General features: G+C 46.0%; 1 protein-coding gene across 6 annotated transcripts in view; it reads left to right on the top strand.

The window, feature by feature from the left end:
• GGT1 (gamma-glutamyltransferase 1) overlaps positions 1 to 24,241 on the top strand; it is a 37,110-nt gene extending 12,869 nt beyond the window's left edge. For 3 of the 6 annotated variants that reach the window (XM_014961358.1, XM_014961366.1, XM_014961373.1), the window contains 12 exons: positions 11,866 to 12,033; positions 12,686 to 12,813; positions 13,050 to 13,139; positions 14,160 to 14,352; positions 15,520 to 15,677; positions 16,548 to 16,697; positions 17,204 to 17,340; positions 18,211 to 18,398; positions 19,196 to 19,323; positions 20,174 to 20,286; positions 21,366 to 21,479; positions 23,397 to 24,241. In XM_014961358.1, the coding sequence (XP_014816844.1) occupies positions 11,870 to 12,033; positions 12,686 to 12,813; positions 13,050 to 13,139; positions 14,160 to 14,352; positions 15,520 to 15,677; positions 16,548 to 16,697; positions 17,204 to 17,340; positions 18,211 to 18,398; positions 19,196 to 19,323; positions 20,174 to 20,286; positions 21,366 to 21,479; positions 23,397 to 23,540 (1,707 nt within the window). In that variant the 5' untranslated portion in view covers positions 11,866 to 11,869 and the 3' untranslated portion in view covers positions 23,541 to 24,241. Of the gene's footprint in view, positions 1 to 3,761; positions 3,869 to 9,975; positions 10,116 to 11,865; positions 12,034 to 12,685; positions 12,814 to 13,049; positions 13,140 to 14,159; positions 14,353 to 15,519; positions 15,678 to 16,547; positions 16,698 to 17,203; positions 17,341 to 18,210; positions 18,399 to 19,195; positions 19,324 to 20,173; positions 20,287 to 21,365; positions 21,480 to 23,396 lie in introns of those variants that run through there. The other 3 variants (XM_014961351.1, XM_014961380.1, XM_014961385.1) reach the window with 3 other exon arrangements.
• Positions 24,242 to 26,485: the final 2,244 nt, after the last annotated feature.

The raw sequence follows: 26,485 nt of genomic DNA, 5'->3' as shown, positions 1-26,485 counted from the left end.
TTTTTTTTTTTTTTTTTTGCATAGTGTTTCTTATGTGGTGTTTAGCTTAAATTTGGGCTGCCTGCTACCTGTGCAGCTGGTACTTAACTTCCACTGGTTGTCCTAACTGTGGAAGAGTGGAGCAAGGGGTCAGAAAGGAAACTGTTATTTAATTCCAGCTCTGAAAGTCAACTGTTGAGTCCCTGCTCTTAGTCAATTTGACCTATCGCGCACTAGGCAACTTTTCCAGTTCCTAAAGCACCTTTTTGCCCCTACTCTCCCCTCGTGACTTGTTTTCCAGGGCTTTTTCAGCAGTGTTCTTTTTTTTTTTTTTTGCATAGGGTTTCTTATGTGGTGTTTAGCTTAAATTTGGGCTGCCTGCTACCTGTGCAGCTGGTACTTAACTTCCACTGGTTGTCCTAACTGTGGAAGAGTGGAGCAAGGGGTCAGAAAGGAAACTGTTATTTAATGGGAAGAATCATGGAATGGTTCAGGTTGGAAGGGATCTTGAAGATCATGGAGTTCCAACCCCCCTGCCATGGCTCCCAAGGTACTATTTGGTGCTTATGTTCAGGTAATGTGACATTGCACTGTTAAAGGGGAAAGACTTCCTCACGTAAAAAATAGCTAACCTGCAAAATGAGGGAATCTCCTAACAGCTTCTATTCTAATAATGCATTAGTTAAAACATCGGGATTTGGAGACCTGGGATTGCATGTTCTGCCATAAAAAGGAGGAGTCTGAACAGTAGATGTGAATGCATGATCTGTGTCGTGTGAGTTGTTGCTGGTGTTGCTTCATGAAATTCCTATGGAAAAAATAAATCGGGGGTGAAAGAAAAAAGAATATCTACCCAGAAGTGCCTTTGGGTTGGCTGGTGTTTTTCAGTATCTGCAAATTCTATGACAAACTGTGAAGGTATTGCTTATACACAGATGGATGCACTCCTTTAGAAGAAGGAACAAATGGAGATTTGACTCTGTTGCTCATGTCTCAATGTAATGCTACATGCTAATTTCTGGAGCATGTTAAAGATGACCATGCCATGAACATCACAAACAGAAAGAGGTGGCAAGCCCTGCCAGGTACTGGAGGTACTTTTTTCTTTTTTTTGTAATGGGTTGAGATGTTGAGATTAACGAGGCAGCAACGCATCTGCGTTAAATATGGTGTTTGGGGTGTGGCTTTTCTGCTTGAAACATGCAAGGCTGAGTTTTAACAGGACTATCTGTTATATTAATGCCTAGACAGAGACTTGACCAAAGACTATGTGCAACTGAAATGAGGTAGTTGTGCATAGCACAACCTGTATATAGCAAGCTATTCATCTATCAGAACCAGAAACACTAACTTCAGGTTTCATAACTTTCTCTGACCCCATCCTCAACTCTACTTGTGCATAAGTGAAAGAGTAACTTTCTGAGGAGCATCCAACTTGTTCCAGCTCTGTGCTGGTAAGAACATGCCACGGATGAGACTGCATTGCCCTTGAAGAAGGACATAGGCATTTGCTTAATTTTGGTGTCTCACTGTTATAAAACTTGCCTTTCAGCAGTAGGGGCAAAGAGTAACAGTTGGATAATTATGATTTAGAACAGGGTTTTCTCACAGCTAGCAACCTTTCTGTGTCACCTTGCACTCTCTAAGACAAATCTGGTGCCAGGGAGACACTCTTCTGACCTAGACCTACTTCAGGGACATAGTTTTATAGTTCTAAAGTTGCTATTAAGTATAAAACCTGGTACCAATCGCACTTACGGGGTTAGTAAATTAAGAAAAGGGTTTGGTTCAGCAGACTGCATCTGAAATTCCCCTATAAAATATTCATCATTTAATATTAAAGGTGTGACAGACTGGAAGTGCAGTTCAGTTTGTTGGGGCAGAGAGCAGCTATCTTTGCACACTGTCTGCTTTTTCAGAGGTTAGTTGGTTTGGAACAGCTCCTGACAGAATCTTTTCTATGGAGCATCATGGGTCACACATCAATAAATTAAATACAGCAAAAGTCGTATGTGTTACTAACTGAATATGGCCTGGGCTCTGAATGTGTATTTCAGATTGGCCAGTAGAAACAGCAGATACATCAAATCCTTCTGAGCCTGCAGCATATTTTCTGTGCCAGTACGTACTTTCCAGAAAGCTTCCATTTTTGCTCAAGTTCTCTTGGACAATAGCAATATAATTGAAGGGACCTGCTCTCTTGATGCAGTGTCTTGAAAGGGATATTTGAAAGTCCTTTTTGAAAGATGGGCACATGATAAATCCCTTCCAAATATCTCAAGGCTGAAAAGCTCATGTTTGATAATACTGATTTTACCAAATGTAAATGTTAAACAGAATCCATTCTGTTGCTATTACAGAAGAAGAAATATGGTTCGTATTCCCAAAAACTTTTTCTCTTGGGGCTAAGCCAAACTTTGTTAATGAGTCATTGTAGTATAGCTACCATCCTTCTGAAGTAAGTAAAGATCCAGCCAAACTTTGTTAATGAGTCATTGTAGTATAGCTACCATCCTTCTGAAGTAAAGATCTAGTGTATCAAAGGTTGGAGTGGGGCAGAGGGAGTGGACAGGTTTGGAATTGAGACATTAACCACTTGACTGATCCTGGTAGGTCAAAAGATAGCATCTGGCAGTGCTGACTGGCATCCAGGCAGACTTTGCTTCATCCTACATTTGCAGGACAGTCTTCTGGCTAAAAATCAGCCTCAGGACACGGGGCTTGCTGTTCCCAAGTTTCAGGCAAGCTGTGTTTTGCCTGTGCGAGATTCTGGATGAGCATTCAGCTCTTGTGTTCAAAGCTGGGTCTGAGGTCTCCAGCAAGCCATGGACAGCAGCAGTGGCATACGCTTTGGTAGATGAGTCCTTAGGGTCCAAAGCCAGTTCGTGCAGCTCATCACCTTGAGTCTGGTTGCTGCTGGGGTTTATGCTACACTGTTCAACAGCAGGTGAGCTGTAACCTTTGAGCTGCAACCAGGGTTCTAGACTTGGCACGAACAGGTATGTAGGACTGTTGCTTAAAAGCCTCAGTGAGGTTTAGTGATGGAGGGCAGGTTTCTTCATCCCTGCTTTCCTGCTCTGACATCCTCCCTGCCAGAGGGTGCTGCTGTGGGAGCAAGGGTAGCAGAACAGGCATTGCATCTTCTTATTGCAGCTGGAGTATTAATCCAAGCTAAAAGCAGTGACAATTTAAGGTAGTGAGTAGCCATGATTGCTGAAGAACAGGTGTGTGAGCTGATCAGGTGCCCTTGCGTTGCAGGCAGTCGCTCACACTTGGCAGAGAGGTTATTCCCTCCAAATGTCATCTCAGCTGAATCTATCTGGGTGTCTGGGTTTAAGTTGCGAGGTTACAGACACATTAGAAATCCAGTCTCTTTTTGAACCACAAGGGTGCCAGTTTTTAGGCAAGAGGGGTGTGAGGGTATATGACCACGTGGAGAGGGGAGTACTTCTACTTAAGATGACCACATATTTGCCCAGTTGTTTAATCAGAACTTAAGAGCTAGCGATAAGGTGAAGGAAAAGTCATGTTTGCACCACATAGTAACTGAATCCAAGAACATGGAATGATTCTGCTGGTGATACACAACCTTTGTGGATGCTAAAATATGCATTTTAAAAGGTGTGGATTCTTGACTCTTCACCTAGTCAATGATTACTTATGCATTCCTCTGGTACTATGAATTCAGACGTAATGAGTTTCAATGAGTTAATCTCCATGAGCAGAGCAGTACAAATATCAAATAGTGTATTACGCTTCGGAGCGCTTTTGTGGGAAGAGAAGTGGTTACTGCTACAAGGATGTGTTGTCCCTAGAAGGGGTTAGCTGCCTGAGAAGGATACATATCCTAGGCAAAAGGAGAGGACAGACTTGCAAATACTCTTGAGAGGTAAGGGGGAATTAGAAATTACCTTCATTAAACCATTCCCCTCAGCCTGGAAGTGCTGTGTGGGATTTCTTATTCTGCAGAACATGGGGCAATGTGACTTATTTTTTAATATATCAGATGAAAACTTACCACAAGAGAATGATAGAATCTGACTGGTCTGAATAAGCTCAGGTCTAATAAATAACTTCTGGTTTAATGCCAGAAGAGCATCTGGAAATATTTTTGCAAAAGTTGGGAGACTAGAACTGTTTTAATGAGGCGTTTTGATTTTAAATTAGGAGTGAATGTAACAGTGGTATTCTGAATGAGTTTATAACACTTTAGTTTAATAACTTGCACTTTTGAGATTTGAGTTTGCCAGTTCTAGATTCCTGGGAGGTCCCCAACTAGAAAACAATGAGAAAACCAAATGAAGTGGGGTATTCTGCATTTATTCCACCTTTCCACTTCATAGTTTATGCTGAAGTGTCTTAAAATAAAAAAATGTTGCGTTGGACACTAAAATTTCTGCAGGAAAATATGAAAGTTTTTTGGGAAAAAAGTTACTTCAAGAGGAAATTATTGTCTTTTTCTCAGTGAACTCATAATTTACTCTACATTGGACAGAATACTACGTGTCATTAGGCTTCAGAAAACTTAATGCCTGTAGAGGAGTTGCAAATCTTGATTACAATAGTTCTCTTTGTGAACAGCGTACCTGAAAGCCAGCTGGAACAGCCTGCTTTATACAGGGACTTTTCGCTCAGTTCTGTTCAGTGTCAATTATCTCTGGTTTGACATCACAGCAGTAAGTAGTGACCACTGATCTGTGCTGAGATGCCTCTCCTTGACATTGATCTGTTTGCACATGAGCCCTCAATGCCAGCCTTATCAGAGGCTGATAGCTAAAGGCAGAAGCTAAAGGCTTTTGACCTGCACCTGCAGGGAGGGAGGCAGTAAGTCACGCAGGGTGCAGGCCAGCTGGACAGGAACCCACCTGGAGGTGCTGGCTATGAGGGAGCCTCTGAATGGAGTTGAATGGATTTACTGTCTTTCTCCAGGGACTCCTCTGTCCCCCTGTTCCAGGCAGGGCCAGTGCTGAGACCTGAGTTCAGAAGCCTCTTTGGGCTTCTTCATGGCTTGGCTGAACTCTGCTTTAGTTCCCTTATCTCTGGTGGAGGTGAAGATTGCATAAGACTTCAAATTAAATACCTCTTGATGGATAAGTACAAGAACTTCATAGTTTTAATTTCCATCTTAATACCAGAAAGTGTCTCCGGTCTCATTGTGCAGCCTAGAATTGAATAGACTTGAAATAGCTGCTCATTTTGAATTCCAGATACTTCAATATTCGAGTCATAGTCTTCTACAGAAATCTGTGTAAGACTTGAATCAGGAATTATTTCCTTAGATACAAGAGGTGTTTGCTAATAACTTGTATAACGTCTCTAGAAGGCATCTTGTGGACAAGATAGAAATAGTTATGGAAAAATGCCTGCTAGTCACCGTGAAGATCAGTACCTGATAGGAGATTGTCTGCCTGCATGGTTGGTAGCAAAACCAGCGTCCTGATCAGAGGCATCCTGGTGACTGTTACTATAAGTCCTAGTAAAAGGCCTGAGGGGGAAAAAGAATTATTAGCACATAAACTTGTAGATCAGAATCTCAAATCACTTAAGTTCCTGTCTTATTGCAATAACTGCAGGGCAAGGCTGCATGGGTTGGCTTACATGGGACCAGACCTTTGTGAGTGCAGACAGAAGGCATAGGGAAATAAACCCTTTCTTTTTTGGGGTGCTCAAAAGCAGAGTGCTCAGGAAGTTTGTCTTCTCTAACAAAGCCATAGAAGGGCAGGCGTTAACGTATCGCTAACAAAGTTACAAAGTTTTTTGCCATTTGGGCTAACACAAACCTGTTAGTGGGTAGAAATATCTGAGCCATTCCAGTTGAGTCCAAGAGTAAAGGTATGTACAGCCTGCACCAGCTTGCCCACCGCTGCTTTGGGAGTAGTTGTGGTGAGATGCAAAGACCCCATTATTGCAATTGGAGAGCTCTAACCTGGTAGGCAGGAAGCAGGTCTGATGCTACAACTATGTAATCTTTACACAATCCTTGTTGTGTAAGGTGTTTACCCCCTGGCCTTTGGGTAATTATGGCATATATTAGCCTGCCAGAACCTAAGAACTGTAGATTGTGTAATGAAGGAGTGGTTGATGGGGAATGGGCGACCTAAGCTTTGGATTTGGTGTGTGAGAAAGCGTAACAACCAGTTAGGAGAGGGGCAAAGACCCTACTTAGCCAGAGCCACGCTAAATCTTCCAGAGCTGCTAGAAAACAGGAATATAAGCAAAGTACAAAATGCATAACACAGAACAGCAAACAAATCTTGGAAACTTCTCCCCCTTTGGAGGTGGAAGGAACAGCTGAAACTTATACACAGAACAGCAAACAAATCTTGGAAACTTTGGAAGTGGAAGGAACAGCTGAAACTTACCAGAAATAGCCATGGACAGTTCCAGTGTACTTTCTGTATTGGTTTTGTATAATTTTCTTCAGTGCAAGATCTCTTGGAGCAGATAACCCCAGCTAATTAGCTGCTCAGAGGTCAATGACCCCAGATGTTCTTCCAGATGAAAGCAATTGGTTTTGTATAATTTTCTTCAGTGCAAGCTGTCTTGGAGCAGATAACCCCAGCTAATTAGTTGCTCAGAGGTCGATGATCCCAGATGTTCTTCCAGATGAGAACAGTTATAATTTTCTTCAGTGCAAGATCTCTTGGAGCAGATAACCCCAGCTAATTAGCTGCTCAGAGGTCAATGACCCCAGATGTTCTTCCAGATGAAAGCAGTTGTTGGCCATTGTCCTTACTGACAGTTGAGAGAACACATGGTTAGGACAGTTATACCTGAGAATTTAAACCATCTTCTGACTAACTAGGTGTGCACACAGACTCCTAGTGCAAGGGTTTCCCACAGATAAAGGAATAATTTGCTTTTTTCATCACACTACCTCTCAGCAAGCTCCCATTGAGGACGAAGCAAGGTGACAATGGTGTGGGGAGCCAGCACCAGCTTAGACCCGCCCCCAACAGCCATTAGCACAAGGATAGATATAACTTCTTCACCTCTGAATGTGGCCTGGCCCTCTGGCAGGATGCTGGGAACAGCCATCGGGAATAAGCAGCCTGTCCAGTGAAACAGTACCTACATCTGTGGCAAGACAGGATATCAGTGATTGTTTCTGCATACCCGATCCTGAAGTGTGGTGTCAGCTCAAGTAGCTGAGTTACAGTCTTATATAAACTTCAGAGATGGTTCCACCTGCATGATCGGTTGTAGACACCTTCGTTAGGTTGTCACGTAATGCTGGATCAGTAATGGGGCACTTGTGTGAACAGCCTTTGGGCTTCTGCTAGGAAACTGGTTCTGCTCTTTCTAGGTTTCTATTGGCTTATACTCCTGGGGGACAATTCGCTGACAACCTTGTGGCTGTTTGCTTTACATACATTCTCACCCAGAAGTCACTGGCAGTTTGCTCTACACAACAGTAGAGTGGGAAAACATTATTTCAACTGGTTTTTATTAATTATTTAAATATGCACTGTTATTGCTATGGATTAGACTTCAAATTTTATCAGAAGAGCATAGCCTATGCCCTGTGATGAGATTCAAGATTGCATGAGTGCTGCATGGGGAAAGTAAGGACAGATGTCTCAAATCTAATGGCCAGGTATTGGCTATGGGGCTGGGGGTGGGAGTACAAGGAACTCTTAGGAATGGGTGCTGAGGTATGCAGCTGTTGCAAGATGGGTTTAAATCAGAAGCCTGTTGGGTTAAAGTTTGTGGTTAAAGTTTTAGGTGTTGTCAGTGGATGCTTCCTTCACTACTTCATTCAAGAGGAAGGCAATGCGTGACCATACCTGGACTCCTCTGTCATCCTCTGGTATCCCACTGTTCTTGCTCCTCTGCTTTCTGGCTGGTACGTCTCCTCTTTCAGTTCTCCTGGCACTTTCCCTGACCACAGCAGGTTCCTCATCTCTACAGCACACCCCAGCCCTCTTGGCAGAGATGCCAGACCCTGTATCCCCTGCCTGACACTAGCCAGGCTGTTGCACTGGGGTTCTTTTAATTCAAAACTAGTGTCATGTTTAAATAAGGTTGTGAGCGTTGTGACACATCCAAATACAGCTCAATGGGGTTGCTTGTACAAGCATAACTCTGCTACTTACTGGTCCTCCCTCCCTCCTAATATAAATTAAGATAGACTATCGGGCTGCATTTTAAATTCCATGGCTAAGGCTGACTGTTGGACATTTAAACTGCGAGAAATAATCATATTGCATTTAATGGTTTTATAGCCCCTCTCTCCTGGAGACCTATTGCTGCTGGCAAGCAGTGCTGTGTGACTGAAGTCCTAGCCAAGCTTCCAACAGCTGGATTTGGCAGGGATCTGGAGGTTAAAGTCAGCCTCAGCAGATAATAGTTGGGGAGCCAGCTCAGGTGGTGGCCCGCAGCTGCTGCTCCACTCCCAGCAATAAATCATAGTGGGGACTTGCCTTTGGAGCTGAGGCTGAAAAAGGACATTGGTGCAAAAACTCAGCTGTTCCTGTAAAGCACCTCCCCAGGGCACAGGACAAGTACGCAGAGGTGGGTTAGAGAATGGGTATCTGCAGGCTCCTGATCCATCTCCCCATGGCTGTATGGCAAGGAAAACACCTGTTCAGCTCTCTGCTGTGCCACAGTTAGGAAGGCAGTAAGGACTGTGCAAAGGATGCTTCACTTCAGGATCGTGTCTACAATAAGTTAAAGAGCTTATGGGAGTTGAGGTGGCAGCTCAGCTTATGGCAGTTAAGGTGGAGCTCAGCTGAATTTGTTATTTGTACTATTGAAGATGAAAAAGCTGCACATCTTTAGCTCGTACATCTGCTTCTTCCTTAGTAGGATCAATCTGTCGGATGGCATAGATGCACTTTTATTAAGAACATTCATTCTCTTTTTCTGGGCCCACTTGGGCTCCAGAGATCCAGCCCAGAGGGCAATGTGGTACCACAATGTGGTGCAGGAACAATGCCCAGCAACCAGTGTCACTTCTTCACAGCAGACTGCGTGCTTGTTCCTGCCCCCGGTGGTGTGTGTCTTATCCTTGTCCCGGGGGCTGGCAGTGGGCCGGGACCCGTGCCTGAGGCGTATGGAGTGGGCTGGAGGGCCCTTTTCAAGGTCTGTGTGCTTACTGGGGCAGCTAGACACTCAGCATGGAGCTCTGTGGGTCTAGGTGATGCTCATGAGTGGCACCCGAATCCAGAGAGGAGGTGAAAGATGAGAGCAGAAGTCTTGTCTGAGGTTTTCCCTTCTCTCCGACTCTCAGAATCACTTGTCTGACGAAGCAGTAGCTCTTTACAGGAGCCCAGCAGTGAGGCAAGCAGTTGGGGAGGAGAACAGCACAGCCCAAGCCAGGAGCCTACGGGTTAACACACCAGCTACGGGGCTCCAGTCACCCCAGGCTTGCAGGAGAGCCCAGCATAGAGCAGCCTTCAGATGAAACAAAGTACCTTCTGCCTAGCTGGGGCGCAGATAAAAGATTCCATGGCATTTCTTGTGAAGCCTGGAGGAGACTGCCAGTGCTGAAGCTGAACTCTCTCTGCCAACAAACAAAACTGTCTTTAAACTCTGAGGCTGTGTGTGAGCTATTGTTGGGGACATAATGGCTTCTCTGTTTCCCTGCTCAGTCATTGCTCTGCAAACATGCCACTGGTCTCTTTTAAAAGTAGTTGAGTGTAAATCAAGTTCTAGAACCTGGAAAGAGGTTTCATCCATTTACCTTTTACTGCCCTCGGTTGACATTTGTTTACAGAACAGCACATACAGTAGATTTACACCCCAGTTGGAGCTGCTTTACTCGGAGATGGACATCTTTAGTGCTCAGACTGAGACTTGCGGATACAGGAATTGGATAGCAAATGTGTATCTCCTAATTTAAATAACAGGAGTGGGGTCGAGGTTGAGGGGGCAGTGCTTGCTAATCTCCTCCCTCGGAAAAGTTTTGGTTTGGCTGGCCTGGCCTGTTTCCTCTGGTTAGCTCAGTGCTGGCACACTCGCTGCTCCTTAGTCCTGCGTGTGCTGCTGCAAGGCACCGAGCGCTGCTCTGACTGCTGGAGTTTGCTCTACTTTGGGCTGTTGAACATCCACAGAGGGTGGGGTTGGTGGATCCACTCTTCACCCACAATGCCATGGGTTGGCTTGTCTCTGAGGATGGCAGATGCTTTCGTAAGGTAAAGGGCATCTTCGCTATCTCTTATTGTACAGTAGTCACGGTGAAAACCCAAAGCTGTACTACACGGGGGGAAGTTAGTCCCTGAAGGCAATATGATGAACTTAGGTCTTTTTTGCTGGAACAATCCTGTAATGGGAAAGGAAATGGATCTAAGAGTAGCTGTTCAAGCTGTATTTTGTGAACTGTCAGTCCCAACAAGCTGGCAGTGACTCTCCATCCCCTCAGTAGCTCTCAACTCATTCTGGTGTGTATCTGGAATGTGCTTACAGGACAGCTCCTTGGTGTCCTGTGCTCACTCACAGATGAGCTGTGTAACCCTGTGTGCCCCAAGAGCAGCTGTGTGTAGGACTGGGAAGCTCAGAGACACGAGTACTGGCCATCGCCCTCTAGAAGCAGCAAGCTCCTTGGAAAGGTGCTCTGGCCAAGGGCCCTGAACTGGAGGGGGTGCTGTGCTCACGCTGGGGTATGCCAGATAGCTTCAGTCAAGGTTGCTTGCTAATGACTAAGATGAGTTTTGCTCTGGTCATTGAGAACCTTCTGGACAGAGACTCCTTCACAGATATGGTATTTAAAAGTAGATTGTATGAAGTTAAATGTTTTTAAAAATATTTCCTCTGAAGATGATGTGAATCATGACTAACACCAATTATGTTCTGCTCCTTGGATTTCCCTTCTCACCGAGGAATCTGCTGCTGTTTCGGTGTATGAGGTTACCTACCTGCTGTAAGACAGGTTCTTACCCAAGTAACAGCTGTTGGTTTGGGGTCTTTTCATTGCTGGTACTTTAACACTTCAGAGCTGTTACCAAAGGGCTTCTAGGAGTCCCTGGGGTGCTCACTGAAATAGATCACACTGCAAATACGATGGCAGTAATGGGTAAAGGGGAAGCTGATAAAAGCTTTGTGTTAGAATGGTTGTTCTGCACAGAGATGGCAAGGACATAGAGAAACGGTACCAATGGTGCCCACAGGAAAGGTCTTGATATGAGTCTGAGTGAGGAAATATCTGGGAGACTCTGTCTGTGAGAGATTCAGAGGAGGAGGAAGCTGTTCACTGCCCCACAGTTAAAAAAGCAAGAGCTGTAAAGATGGGAAGAAGTTATATGTACAGGCTCACCGTGTGGCTATGACGTAGGGAGGAAGAGGTCAACACAGGTGGCTGCTCACCTGGCAAAGCCAGCCTGCCTCAGGGGAGCGGGAGGGATGCAGTCCTTGACTCCATCACATTACAAAGGAGGTAAACAGCCTGACAGTGTGTGTTGGAGGGGGGAATCTGGTTAAAAGTCTCTGACTGGTATTACTGACTTGATTTGGGAGCTAGATCAAATCCAGTCTGACACTGGCACCCTGTCCTCCCAAGCAGAACAGTGACTTAAATGCTTGCTGAGCATCTAAAATCCTCAGAGCATAAAATCACAAAAAACAATCAGTAGTTCTGTCACTACTGAAAGGAAACAGTAAAAGAGCATCTTGAACATCCCCTCTCCTCTTCATATTCTACTTCGCTTCAAAACAGGACATCACCCTGATGTAACTGTCAAGGCCAGAATTGGGCTCACACCTTCCCTGGCCATTCCTTCCCAAACTGCCCTTCCATATGCAGAGCTGTTGGCTGCTGGGGGGCAGAGGGGAAAACAGAGGGTGTAGAAGAAGGTAGATGAAAAGACTGCTCTTGTGCCTGATCCTCTGCTCCCTAGTTCCCATGTGGCCCAGAAGCAGCAAGGCTGACAATCCTGTCTCTTCCCACAGGAACATGAAGAAGCGCTGTGTGGTGGCCGGAATCCTGGCTGCAGCCCTGCTGGGGCTCATCCTGTTCCTGGGACTCTTCTTCGGGCTGCGCTCTGACTCAGGGGACACACACACTTACAAGAGGGCGGCTGTGGCTACAGACGCGGGGCAGTGCTCAATAATTGGAAGGTACCCGCTAATTGTGCCGTGACTCTCATTAGCTCTGACAGCTCTTGCGCAAGACAAAACTGTTGTTTCCCTGATGTTCAGGTGCAAGCCTGGCAGTTGCCCAGCACAGATAATCTCCAGCCTTCCTGTAGAAAGAGGAGGCCATGATAAAACCTGGGATTTTGCCATCCCTGACCAATGTTACTGCAGTTGCTGAAAGACAATGTAGCAGGCAATGATTCCCTAGATGTGTGAACAATGGGAACAAGAGGTGCTTTTCAAACTCCTTTTAAAAACCATTTATCAAGCTGTCCTCCAGTTCTAGATGCAAGTGCTTCAGATTCCAGGCTCCTCAGAGAGTTGTTATTTCTCTCGTGTAATGAATGTGTCTGGGATGCCTGTCCCCCCATGTACTTTGACACAGTGTTTTCAAGCTAGTTTGGATATATCCCTGATGAGGGCTGATCTGGTCTGCACCTAGACCATTAGGATCTGTTCTCTAAGGTGACAGAAGCTCAAAACTTCCTGTTCTTGAGGAACCTATAGTCTGGGTGTGAACAAATGTGCATTAGAGAATCTGTTGTAGCTGCTCTGACGAGATGAATCCACTGCTAAAAGGTAGCTGAGACACTGTAACATGTCACCATACAATGCCTTCTCTTCTGCTGCACAGGGACATTCTTCAGCAAGGTGGATCAGCAGTGGATGCTGCGATTGCAGCTCTGCTTTGTGTAGGACTCATGAATGCTCACAGCATGGGCATTGGAGGGGGCCTCTTCTTTACCATCTACAACAGCACAGGTAAGGGGCAGGGCCATACACATCTGAAACAGTTTGAGAACTGTTTATCTAAAGCAGGTGATCTGTACTACCTGAGTGAAGGTAAAAGACTGACTCTCTCAGCCTCTGGGGTAACATGCTGTCCTCAAAATAATTGCTAAGAAATTGGCTCACATTCATCAGACTTCTTCATCAGAGACCGTGCCTGTTTGTTGAGTCTGGAGCTAAACATCATCTTCCTTGCTCTGTCATTAAAGGAAAAGTGGAAATCATTAATGCAAGAGAAGTGGCTCCAAAAAAAGCATCGGAGGACATGTTTGGGAACAACACACAGCTCTCACTGAAAGGTATGGCAAAGGCTGTTTCACTGCTTTGAGGGGACCACATAGCTCCAACATTAGCTGCTACTAACATATCTAAATTAAGAACACTTCTTATGGTTAGGTTCTTGCATATCTACAGCGTTTCTCACCTAGAAATGTCCTCTACTTTACACAGTCTGCAAACTCCATCCTGACAAGGAAGCTAAAAATAATGTCCTTCAAACTAGTTGGTCCCCTCAGCAGTTTCTGCTTTTCACTTAATGAAAACACAGGTGAATCCAAAGCACTGAGCATGGGCTGTTCTGTATTTGCCATCTTTCCTTTTCACCTCTTTGAATAAATCTTTGTGGATCAACTTAGTTCTTGTCAGTTCAAGTCTCCTCCCTGAATACCTTTTGTGGTGGCTTCAACTGATGGGCTTCAGAGAAGAAGTAGTAATTTCCTTTCAGGGAAGTATTTTCTAATCAAAAATAGAAAGAAATACTAACTAATTCTCTTCATGGTCACTCCAGTAACCCAGGAGGAACAGCATCTTGGAGGGGGTTTGAGAAGTGTTTTGGACTTCTGGGAGTTGCCAATAAAAACAGGATCAAAGCAAACTGCTGCATCACTGTGCAATGTAGTAATCAGTCTATTGTAATTGCAGTTACAATGCTGCAACAAAGATTTTGGCTGAAGTATGTGCACAGTCTGTGTCCTCTTATGTAGTGTCTTCTCCTCTGAGGGACTGGAAACTGTAGGTAGTTATGACAGCTTCTTTGCTCTGAGCAGCTTTTCTCTGGTACAGAGCCTACTGAGGGGAAAGGACCCAAAAACTTGAGTTACCAGCAAGAGGATAGAGGTGTTTCAGCAGTCCAGAATATGTAGGCATACATGTCAGACAGAATAATTCTGTTAGCATTGTATGCACAAGCTGGGCTGTTCATAGTATACGTAATCCCTGCCTAAAAACAGGGCTGATAGAGAAGCCTGCTCTACCTCCTACCCCACTAATCACTTTCTTTTCTTGATATGGAAGACTAATACCTTCCTTATCTGCTCCAGGAGGACTGTCCATTGCTGTTCCAGGAGAAATCCGCGGGTATGAACTGGCTCACAATCGTCATGGCAAACTGGCGTGGAAAGAACTGTTTCAGCCCAGCATCAAGTTGGCAAGAGACGGATTCCCTATTGGGAAAGGCCTTGCAGCAGCCATCAAATCAAAACAGGAGGCAATTGAAAGAAATCCCTCGCTGTGGTAGGTAGAGCAGTTGCTGTTCCGTGCAGAGAGATTTGGGGTAACTGCATCCTAGCTGAAAAGTCTCGTGTTTGTGTAATGTAGAGTCTGTGAGGACTGTGCCTCGCCTCCAGTGACGGTACTCGCTGTACCTGCTGATGTTATTCCAGCTACCTGAAGGTGCTAAATCATGTGGCCAATTTTAGGAATGTTCAGTCCTGACCTTTAAAGGGAGATAAATTCTGTTCTTTAAGTCCATTTATCTGAGCAAAGGTGGAATTAGAATACCTGCTGGGATAAATCCATCAGATGGCAATGTATTTTCTGAATCCCAGCGTTTCCTCATGCTGTAAGTGCACCAGCTAATCTTCCCTGCATTTGGGGCAATTGCAGAATCTCCTTGAACATCTCATCTGCTGTCAGGCAGTGGGAATTGAGGTCATCTCTTACTCTGCACTCAGCCTTCCTGAAACACTGCCTCTGACCATTCACTACTGGCAATGACTATGAACATGAAGGGGTTTGAATGCTCCTCTATTTCTTCTTATGGTCAAACCCTTAGTTTCTATGTCCAGCCCCACTGGAGATCATGCTTAATCCTCTCTTTTCCTTAAAATCTCTGCCAGCTGCAGATTGGTTTCAAATCCAATTGGGATGTACAGCCTGGGCCTATCTTCTGTACTTCCATCTGGCAGGTGCACAGCAGCACATTCATGATCCATGATGAGGGAGCTAGACAGGAAACTGTCTACCTTGGTGCTCTGACAAACAGGGTTCAAAATGCATTCTCCTGGACTCACTGGAAGCTTTGAGCCTCGTAGCTTCATAGTCTGTGCTCTCAACAGAACTGTGTGAGTTCAAGGGTATGGCCCCTCCTGGGCATCTTGAGGCAGTTGTTGGCCCCTTGGGCAGTTAGGGAGGGTGGCCTTCCTTGGTGAAAAATGTGGACACTCCTTTCTGCAAGCTTTGAGTAAATTCTGAGCAATGTGGAATGCTGGGTCAGAAACCACTGCTCACTTTTATATCCCAGTGAGAGATATCAGGGCCCCTGGAGCATGGCTCAGGCAGTTTCTCATCTCTCCAAGAAGCCTCTAGCACGAACACTCAAATACTGTGACAGCTGGTACAGGTACACACAGTTTTGAACTTGTCTCAGATCTGATCTTCTCAATCTGCTTTTTCTGTTAGCGAAGTGTTCTGCAGAGGAGGGAAAATTCTGCATGAGGGCGATATCATCAAGATGCCTAAACTAGCCAACACATACGAGACTATAGCCAATGAAGGAGCAGATGCCTTTTACAAAGGAAGCCTGGCAAGACAGATCATCGATGACATCCGCAGTGTAGGTGAGAAACAGGACATCTGTCCAAAACAGCATGAGTGACCTAACTGCTGCAGCTCAGCATCCAGGGAGGAGCTGGTGACCTGCAGAAGCCTTGGAAGTGTGTCAAGCCTGCTGCCTGAAATGCCACTTCTGAGATCTGTGGCAACAGAACACCCATGAGAAGCCATTAGCAGTTTAATGGATGCATTTGAAACTTAGTCAGAAATTGATAGTTTGTACTGTGCGTTCCTGTACCATGTAGTCTCGCCAGTCTGTGCATTTCTGGAAAGACCTTAGTAGATACGTGCTGTTTACAGAGCCTGAATCCAACAAGTTTCTACCTAAAACATGACGTACGTGGTCCTGTAAGCTCGGAGCTCGTTTAATCTCTCAGTGCCACTAGATGGTGGTAGTATCCTGTCCTTACTAGCTGGCATTGGCTACTTCACTCAACCTCGCGTGAGTCATTTACTGGCTTTGTGATGGTTTATTACTGTCTTTCCCTTTCTGATAAGAAAGACAATAGAACATACAAATTATTCTGCTTGTGGCGTAGCACAAAGCATCTGCACTCAAAAGCTGCATCCTCCTCCTGTAAACAGGACTCTACCTGACATTGCTGGTGTCCTTTGTAAAAAGAGATGGATTACCAGATTTTTTTGGCTGCTGTAAATCAGCCCAACATCAAGCTTAGGCTATCTGAATCTCAGCTGGATCTATCAAGGAATAAATTCATCTCCTGTGCACCCATCATTTCTTTCTTTACCTTGTAACTTCCTGGATTTGTCTGTGTTCCCTCCTGTCCTTGCTGTGATGCATGGTGATGGACTATTACCTCCTCTTCCCACCAGATCACATAAAGCCACATCTATGGTTTCCTTCTCTTTTCCAGGAGGCATTGTTACATTGGATGACCTGCGGGACTACAATGCAACACTGATTGAAGACCCTATAGAGGTCACACTTGGGGAGTTTACCCTCTACACACCTAGTGCCCCCCTAAGTGGCCCAGTGCTAGCCCTGATTTTCAACATACTGAAAGGTGAGAGTGCCCCTGAGCAGTGCCTTGCAGGCAGCAGGAGCTAGGAGGCCTCCAAAGACAATGCCTTTTTGATTTTGGAAGCTGGGCCTTCCTTGATAGCCCTCCAGCAGGTGAGAACTCTGAGGCCCCAGGAGGGATCAGAGATGCAGAAACATTCCTTTCCTGCTGTAGACTTAGGAATGTCACCTTTCTACTTGAACTACAGGTGTGAGAGGAAAAGTGCTCTTGATTGTGGCACTTTCCTGATACCTGCATGGGTGGAAACTAATTTGTACTTGAGGCTTCTTTGGAAAACACCTCTGCAAGTACAAATCCTTCTGGTGACTTCCACAGTGCTCAAAACTACTAGGGCTCCTATGTTCTCCATGTGGAAATTAGGACAGTCCAGTGACTGTATCTCTGTAGAGACTGGGCTTCAAGATTATACCATTTGACATGGGTTTTTTAGCAGTCCATTGACCATGTACTTTCCTTTGTGTTTACAATTGTTTGTCTTCTGTTACCAGGATATAATTTCTCTGCTGACAGCATCAAAACCGTGGAGGAGAAAGGTCTGACTTACCACCGCATTGTGGAGGCCTTTCGCTTTGCCTACGCCAAGAGGACTTTACTGGGAGATCCAAAATTTGTCAACATTACAGAGGTACCTGGCAAAAGCCTTTTCTTTCTGCAACACCAAGGTTCACTGGAACATGGCTTACAGTTTTTGGGTGACTAAACTTTGTCGGGGATGCTCTGTGCCACCTGCTATTGACAGGCACTGAAATACCCCTGAATCAAAAAGTGAAGTCCTATGTGACTCATGGCTGAGCTGTGGGGGATATAAATAGAGGAAACCTTCCTGCTCTAAGGAAAAGCAAAATCCTCAATTCATCAGGAGTGTTTGAGTATATTTAGGGCTAATCCTCCCTGTTTTCATGGTGTTTGAAGCCTTATTTGCTAGATGATACTCCCAGCATCCTTGTGGCTCTCTAACCACAGTCCTGCCTATAGTAAATGGACCAACGGATGGGAAGGGGTAAGGCAGGAACCCTGCTTTTCCCAACTTCTTACTTCATGCTTTCACTTCTGTGACTCTGCAAAAGCAGCAGGATCTGAGCCCGGCCCAACTTGATGGACACAAATTTACAATTTACAGAGCAATGATCAGAGCCTGCCTTGGCCTGGTCCTCTCAACCCCATCCCTTTCCTCTCACCTCTGGAGCCCATGTAACACTGCCTGCCTACGCCTTGCAGCAGTGTGAGGACAGCTTTCCGTAGCTCTACAATAATGGATGCTGATTAACTTCCTTCACAAAAGGGTGCACTGTAACAGCTGCTTCCGTGACTGCTTAAAATGCTCTTGGGTACAATGTCCGTCTTTCAAGAAGGAGGAAAGCCCCTGCTGGAAAACTATAGCCTCACTGCTGGGATTTGCCGTTCTTCCGTGGTCTGAAGTATTGGATACCAGCCTCATAACTGCTTGTCTCTTAAACTTTATCTGCTGAGTAATTGCATTGGATTTCTCTGACAGGCGATCAGAAACATGACGTCCGAGTTCTTTGCGGATAGTCTCCGGAGGAAAATCACAGACAACACCTCGCATCCAGTTGACTACTATGAGCCAGTATATTACACTGGAGATAATGCCGGTACATCCCACCTCTCCATTGTGGCTGATGATGGCAGTGCTGTGTCCGCCACCAGCACCATCAACCAATAGTATGAGCTCAGACATTACTTCCATGTAGGCCTTTGCCGTCTTCCTAGTGGTGGTTCTGTGGTTGGTATAAAACTTCACTGAGCGGTCATCTCTCTGGCGGGGTAGTGATGAGTTTATGGTCACTTCTGCTGAGCTTGCAGGTCAGTTCTTAACTGTGTGGTTGGGTCAGAGGACAAGATGTGCCCTCTCTGATGTTGAGTTCACCCACCAAGCAAACATTCACTGCATCTGTATCTTCTCATAAGCAGTGGTATCGCTGCTGGCTCTGATTTCCCAGGCTTCTGGAAGGAATTTGAGCTAATACAGCTGGTCTGGAAGTGCAACGTTTGGCTTAGAGTGCTGTCAGGCAGAGCTGTATCCCGTGCATATGGCCTGAAGCAGGGGGTGAATGTCCTTTTTGTCCACAGAAAATGTCTCCTGCTTGACATATCTAAGCAAAACCCCAGTCACTCCCAAATGTGCCAGTCTTTGAGCTGTGCTGCCTCTGAATGGAGTGCAGTACTGTCTGACTGGAAGGGGAGCTGGTTGTATTTAGCTGCTGTGCTGATTTTCCCCCTGGGTCCCTGCAGGTGAGCCCAGCAGCAGGGCTCTGGGCTGCCTATCCTCTTTCTGTAGCTGTGTGCTCAGGATATAAACTGCTTCCTTCCCCCAAGGGGTGACAGAATGTCCTTTACAACAGGAGAGAGTGGAGAGTTACTCCAGTCAAATGCCAGGTTTCACACTGCAGTAATTCACTTGAAGCTCCTCCTGGATTTGCTCTGGTTTTAACATGTCTGCACCAACTTGTTTTCTCTAGCTTTGGCTCTGATGTGCGATCCAACGTGAGTGGAATCATATTTAATGACGAGATGGATGACTTCAGCTCACCTCACATAATCAATGGATTTGGGATCCCTCCTTCTCCAGCAAATTTCATAGCACCAGGTAGCTGTAAACTGCCTTCCTGACTCAATCTTTTAGCTGTATCTTGCATACTAACACTGTGGTGTCTGCAAAGTAGGCTGCAGCATGTCTGCAATCAGGCACAGATCCGGGGCTTTCTGAAGAGGACAGGGATGAAAATAAGGCATCCCTGCCACAAAAACACAACCAGCCACATCTGGTGCACCCTGAAGGAGGAGAGACTGTCTAAAGAAAAACTCTAGCATGTGCCTCCTTCCAACAACCAGAAGTTCTTTCCCAGGGAGCTCAGTATGTGTCAAATGAAATTACTTAAGGCTGCGGAAGATTTCTTTGAACTGATTTAAGAGGGAGGCAGCAGCAGGAGCTGACTGCAAAGTGTCAGGTGGCACTGTCCAGCCTTCTCCCTACGCTGCCGAGGGAGCTGTGGGGCAGCTCTGGATAGTCCCAGTTCACATACACACCTGAGCCAAGCAACCTGCTTCCTGCAGGCCCACCTCACTGCTGCTAAAGCAGGTTGGGATTCTGGTGCCCTCCTGTACCCCTTGCTTTGGAGGGGGACAGGGAAGTGAAAGGACAGGAAGGGAAATCCCATGGCGTACCGGAGGCAGCTGCCTCCTGTCCCCAGCTGGGACAGTACCGTGGAGGAAGGCACCTTCAGCCTCTGTGAAAGACCAGGGTTAAGCTTTGCATTGCAGGAGCAAGGAGGAGATGGGTACACGACGTTGTGGGATCCTCAAGGGCTGAACAAGACACATGAGCTGAGTCAGGAAGGTGGATACGGAGGCTCTGGGTTTAGGCATGGAGCGGGAGCTGGCAGTTTGTAAGCTGCAGGTAGAAAGCTGAGCCTCTCTTGCATCTGTGTCCCCAACAGGTAAACAGCCCATGTCCTCTATGTGCCCCTCCATCTTGGTGGATAAAACGAAAAAGGTCAGGATGGTGGTTGGTGCTTCTGGAGGAACAAAAATAACCACAGCAACAGCACTGGTATGTGATGATATGGGCAAACTGGGGACAAGGCTGAGACAAAAACAAGGTGGGGAAGAGGCAGAGTTTGGGGTAAGGGCTCAAGTCTCCACCTGTGATGTGGCTGTGGCTCCCTGCTGGGTGCTCGGGGCTTGAAGGGAGGTTCCTGCCTGGCCTTCTGAGGGCTAGACCTCCAACACCAACTCCTGACAGAGCTACAAAGAGTCTCTTAAATAACTTCTTTCAGTGACTCCAGGTCTTTTCCTTTGGCAAGTTTGTTTTTACTACTTTAAGTTACTTTGTAATTTCAATTTAGCTTTGATTTCTGTTCTCTAGATCTCTGTGAACTAGTCTCTTTATCTAATTTAGAGTCAGTCCCATCCAAATTCCTAAACTTTGGATGAAAGTCACACAGAAAAGCTAAATAAGAACTTAGGCCAAGCATGGTGTCAGGCCATCTGACAGGCAGGCTCTCTGTGAGCAGCTGTGGCAGCCACTCAAAGGCCCAGTTGGACCAAAAGCGATTGCAGGAGCAAGCTGTCTGCTGTGCCAGCACACGCAGCAGCACAGAGCACTGGGCTGGATCCTGCTTTCTGGCTGGGGCAGAGAAGTCTCCATAAAAACCGCTACAAGCAGCTTTCTAAGCCCTTGATCCTCAGGCTATTTTCACCTGCCAGCAGCTCCAACCTGCAAATTAAGTGCGTAGGGATGAGCCAGGTTTAAGGGAACCGGTCACACAGTAGCAGGAAGCTGTAGCTGTGTGTTTGCTGAGGTGACTGCTGTGGGTCTGACTAAGCTAGCACTAGCTCAACCACAGCAGCATAAACCCAACTACAATAGTTTGAGGATCTGATCCTTTTACTATATTAAGTTTAGTAACTCGTGTGTCTCTTTGTGTGGGAATCCTCCTAAAAGTATACTTGCCGCAATGTACCTGTGTTCTGCTTAGCCAAGAGAGGGACTGCTGAAAGCAGCAGGAACCAGAAACCACACTGATGTGCTCTGGTGAACATCCTTCAGACATCTCTGCCTATGTTGCTACAAGGGCCAAGCCTCTTTGAAGACATGTAACTGACATTAAGGTATTTTGCTTCTCACAGACGATCATCAATTCCATATGGTTTGGTTATGATGTGAAGAAAGCAGTGGAAGAGCCCAGGATTCACGATCAGCTGTTTCCCAATATCACGCAGCTTGAGCAGCAAATAGAGGAGGTTTGTCAAGCTATGGTCTGGGGGGTCTATGAATTTCTTGTACGGTGCTGGGTTCCTAGTGCTGGGAAGGCATGCACTCATGGAAAACCATGGAGCTTTGCCGAGTGTTCCTAGGTGAGCAGTATTAAAGCTGGCACAGGTCAAGTACTGGGTCACAGTCAGCTGTTCAAAGTGTACCTTTAGTCCCAGTCCCGTGGGCTTGAAGCCTAGTGCCTTCAATCGTGACCTGCGTCTGAAACAGAAGGTATGTAGCTTCTTGCAATGTGTTTACCTCAAAGTACTTGCAAAATAACAAACCACATCAGGGCCCAAAACATTAATCAGTCTAAATCCAGTCTCTTTCAGGAAACTCTTGCCCTATTGTGCAATCTCCCTATGAATCATAGAATTGTAGAACTGATAGAGTTGGAAGGGAGCTTAAAGATCATCGAGTTCCAGCCCCCCTGCCATGGGCTGGGACACTGTCTATTAGACCAGATTGCCCAGACCCCCATCCAGCCTGGTCTTTCCAGGGATGGGGCATCCACAGCTTCTCTGGGCAACCTGGGTCAGGGTCTCACCACCCTCACAGGAAAGAACTTTTTCCTAATATTTCATCTACATCTGCCCTCGTTCAGTTTAAAACTGTTATCCCTCACCCTATCACTAAACGGCCTGATAAAGAGTCCCTCCCCATCTTTACTGAAGGCCCCCTTTAGGTACTGGAAGGGGCTCTAAGGTCTCCCTGGAGCCTTCTCTTCTCCAGGCTGAACACCCCTAACTCTCTCAGCCTGTCTCCACGGTGGAGAGGCTCCAGCCCTCTGATCATTTTCATGTCCCTCCTTTGGACTCCAACAGGTCCATGTCCTTCTTATGTTGGGGGCTGCAGAGCTGGATACGGTACTCCAGGTGGGGTCTTAGTGGAGTAGAGAGGTAGAATCCCCTTCCTAGCCCTGCTGGCCACACTTTTTTTGATGCAGCCCAGGATGTGGGTGGCTTTCTGGGCTGCAGGCTCACATTACTGGCTCAGGTTGAGTTTCTTATCCACCAACACCCCCAAGTCCTTCTCCTCAGGGCTGCTTTCAGTCCGTGTTCCACCCAGCCTGTGTTTGTGCCTGGGATTGCCCCAAACCAAGGACCTCGCACTTGGCCTTGTTGAACTTTGTGAGGTTCACACGGGCCCACCCCTCCAGCTTGTCCAGGTCCCTCTGGATGGCATCCCTTCCCTCCAGCGTGTCAACCACTCAACACAGCTTAGTGTTGTCAGCAAATTTGCTGAGGGTGCACTCGATCCCACTGTCCACGTTGCCAACAAAGACGTTAAACAGCACTGGGCCCAGTACTGACCCGTGTCACTGTTCACCACTTGGACATTGAGCCATTGACCACAACTCTTTGAGTGCAGCCATCCAGCCAGTTCCCTATCCACCCAGTGGTCCTTCTGCCAAATCCATGTCTGTCCAATTTAGAGACAAGTATGTCTTGCGGAACAGTGTCAAATCAAGCTTCTACATAAGGCAGTTTTCTTCATCAAACTATGCAGAAGATTCTTGCTTAATAAGCTTCCTATTAAGGTAACAGCTGGGGTATCTGCTTGCACTGGGCAGGATGCCCTGCTCTCTACAAGTCCTGTGTTTTCCCCCATTCCCAATCATGATTCTGGCTGTTGGTATATGAATATCTGAGGCAGAATGTTCTGAGACCAGGAATAGTATTGGTAGCCTACACTGAGCACCACAAATGCCACATCTTCTCAATTCCACCCCTTCAAAATCAGGGCATCCCAGAAAGCAAAAGGAAGAGGAGGAACCACCTGTAGTTTTAGATCTATCTAATACAGGCCCTGAACACTTGGGTAGCCGTGGGGGATGCAGGTCGCAGACTACACCGCGTGTGCAGTTCTCTCTCCTGGTGTCCTCATTCACTTCTGCGTTCCAGGGGATAGAAGAACAACTAAAGAAGAGAAAACATGATACCACGCGGGTGAGCGGCGGTGCGGTCGTGCAGGCCATTCTCAGAACAGATGAAGGATGGGCTGCAGCCTCTGATTCCCGGAAAGGTGGCTTCCCTGCAGGCTACTGATGTGGCTCGGCTCCTTTTTTCAGTGGTCTAGTGACACTGAGGTGTGTTTGGGGGGAAGATCCTTTAGGTCTGCAACTCAGGGACATCTCACAGGAAAGAGAACAAATTTACCTGTGGTTCTGTTGACAGAGCTGGGACAGTCAGTTCTCTACAGCCATGACCGAAATGCCTCATGCTACAGCAGCCCGCTAAGGCACGTCTACCAGGACGTGCAGTACTTACTTGAAGAGTCTGTTCTGCCTTAAAGAGTTTGTTCCCTGCCTCCTCTCCATCCCATGAAGACAGATCGGGTACCCAGAGTTTCTGAAGAAGGTCCAGCTCACTTAAGCTGGAGGAAGTGTTTCTCCTGCAGAGTGTCAGCTCCCAGGAATGTCCCTGTCACTGCTAGAGAAGAGATCTGTTTCCTGTTGAGTAGACGGGGGTTTCAGGACTCTGGGGACTGGGTTTTCTAAGTTACAAACTAATAGATCTGTGCCATAGCAGGAAGCCCAGCTCTAGACTGGGATAAGCCTTCACAAACTCACTGCTCGCTCTTTTAACAAGAGATGTTTCTGCTTTTCACTTCAGTTGATTATTGGAGATGAGTGGGTAAATGGGGAAATGGCTTCAAACGTTTTTATATTTCTGTTGAGAAGGTCTAAAGGGAAGATGCTACCTGTAAAACTCTGAGCACAACTAAAATAAATAAATATGGAGTCACACATTTTTCTTGCCTGCACAGTCGCTACTGCAAAAAGGGATGGCAAGAGTCTGCGTGAAAGAAGCTCTCCTGAGATTTTTCTCTGTTCTTTGCTCCTTTGATGAAGCTATAAGTCAAAAAAAAAAAAAAATATCCAAAGCAAGTTTGTTTTTGTCCAGTTTGCTTTTTACCACATCATACTGCAGGCCTGAATTACTGGAGTCGGAGGAAATGAAACCTTTAAGAAAAGGGCATGCTGCAGTTCCTCTTGCTTGAAGGTAAGTTACCATAATCAGACAATTAATGGCCTCTCAGCAACCTGTATCTGCTATGGAACAGCTAAGAGTGACTGTAGCTATGCGTGAGGGGGTTTGGGTGTTCACCTACCAGCACAGACTAATACATCACAACAGATAAACTCAGCCTAAGATCAAACCTGAGTGTTCCAGGATGTTGTCAAGCTCTAGGAATGTTTACAAAATCCTGGAAACACAAGTAGCAGTGGCTGAACTCATTGGGCTTGTTGGAAATGTCCTGTCAGTTTCTAACAACCTTAAAATACACAACGCATTGCAGAGAAAATGAAAAGCTGAAATTCTAGGCACCAGACGCCCTCTCTTTCCCAGTAGTGTCTGGAACTGGGGGGAGTCTAGTTTCAAGGAATAAAGTGGTAGCTAGATCATGCTTAAATCAAAGAGTTAAAACTTTGACACATGTGTTGCTTATATCACTTTGACTAAATGAGTTGTTTTTACCAGAAGTTGCCTGGGATGTGCTCTGTGCTCCTTTTCCCTGAGGTGTTGCTGCTGCCGCGTTGGGTGCAGGCAGGGCAGTGACTGTAAATACCTGGAGTCATTGGGCTCCTTCAAGAATGCGACTGGTTTGGGGCAAACCTGTATCCTTTAGTCACTGAACTGAGACTTTGACTTTTCTACTTCTTGCAGTCCCACAGTAGGTGCCACTCCGTGGCTGCTGCTGTTTGCATCCAGTTTGCTGGGCGTTTTAGGAAGATTTGATACAAGTTTGTGTATGGAACAGCATCACTATTGTGAAAATATTTGTTGGAAATACCTGGCCCTTTGGACTTAGTGAGTTCAAGCTTTCAATAAGCATTTTGCTGTGCAGTAACTTTGTTTATTTCTCAGATCACACTTGGCCAGGAAAGAGCTCAGCTCATCCTAAGTTAGTCACAAGTACAACAGAAAAAGCTTGTGCTCTGAAACTGGAAGGTGAGTCTTTTCTGGGAAATGACTGTTGGGCAAATGTGCTTTCTGAAACAAGTCTGAGTAACTGCTGCTGGGCTGCTTCTACCAGTCCGTGATACAGCAGTTGTAGTTATGTTCCTGAATTTCTTCTAGCTAGTCAGAAGACTCCCCTATTATTTATAACCTATGTTACAAAACTTCCCTTATGGAAAGCCATGACTAAACACGCTTCTGTTGAAAACTGTTCCTAGAAATGCATTTGAATTCTTGACAATCTGCAGAAATCACTTTGTTTCAGCATTATCACTTCAGAGGACTGATTAGTTAAACTGGGTGAAGGCTTGCATTTACATCCTACATTTAAAAAAAAAAACACCCAACAAAACAAGTATGGGTACTTCTACAGGCTGTAATTATCTGCATCTCATTTGGAGATATCTGTATGTGGGGCATGTGCTTCTGCCACCTGGTACCACATCCCACTGCTCACACTGCATTGAGGCTGTCTGTATATCAACAGGCAAATGTCAGTCAAGGGTTCATACTGTAAAACCTCCTGATTGTGCCCTGCAGCCCATTCAGCTTCTCTGGATGTTTCAGCTATGAGAAAAGACTTCTTCCTGCTCCTGTCCCACCCCCTGGAATGCAACCACCTCCCCCCTCTGCTTCTGAGCAGGGACAGAATGTCTTAGTGTAAGCAGGGCTGGGAGAACAGGACGTGTCGCTGTGACCGATTCCAGCTGATTTGAAAGGGAGCTGTATTGTTGAAACGCAATTATCCAGATCATGAACTGGGGAGTTCACCTCTTTCCCCCCTCCATTCTTCAGTCTAACATTACTAAAATTTTCTATTCGCAACCGTCCACCTCTGGAAGGGCTACAGGGATGTGCCAAAACACGCGGGAGACAAGTGGCACATGCAGTTGTCTGCACAGTTCTTCAGTTTCTCCAGCAGCGTATTCAGTCTTCAGAATGATCAGCTGTTACTGCTGGAAATACTTGTGTGAAAGTCCTCTCTCAAACAACTGCTTGTGTGTTAGGCAATGGTTTTAGAGGAGAAA

Source organism: Calidris pugnax, unplaced genomic scaffold (genome assembly GCF_001431845.1).
Source record: "Calidris pugnax isolate Ruff unplaced genomic scaffold, ASM143184v1 scaffold32, whole genome shotgun sequence".
NCBI classification, from domain to species: domain Eukaryota; kingdom Metazoa; phylum Chordata; class Aves; order Charadriiformes; family Scolopacidae; genus Calidris; species Calidris pugnax.
The sequence above is the reverse complement of the archived record's forward strand: the minus strand, read 5'-3'. Positions and strand labels throughout refer to the sequence as shown.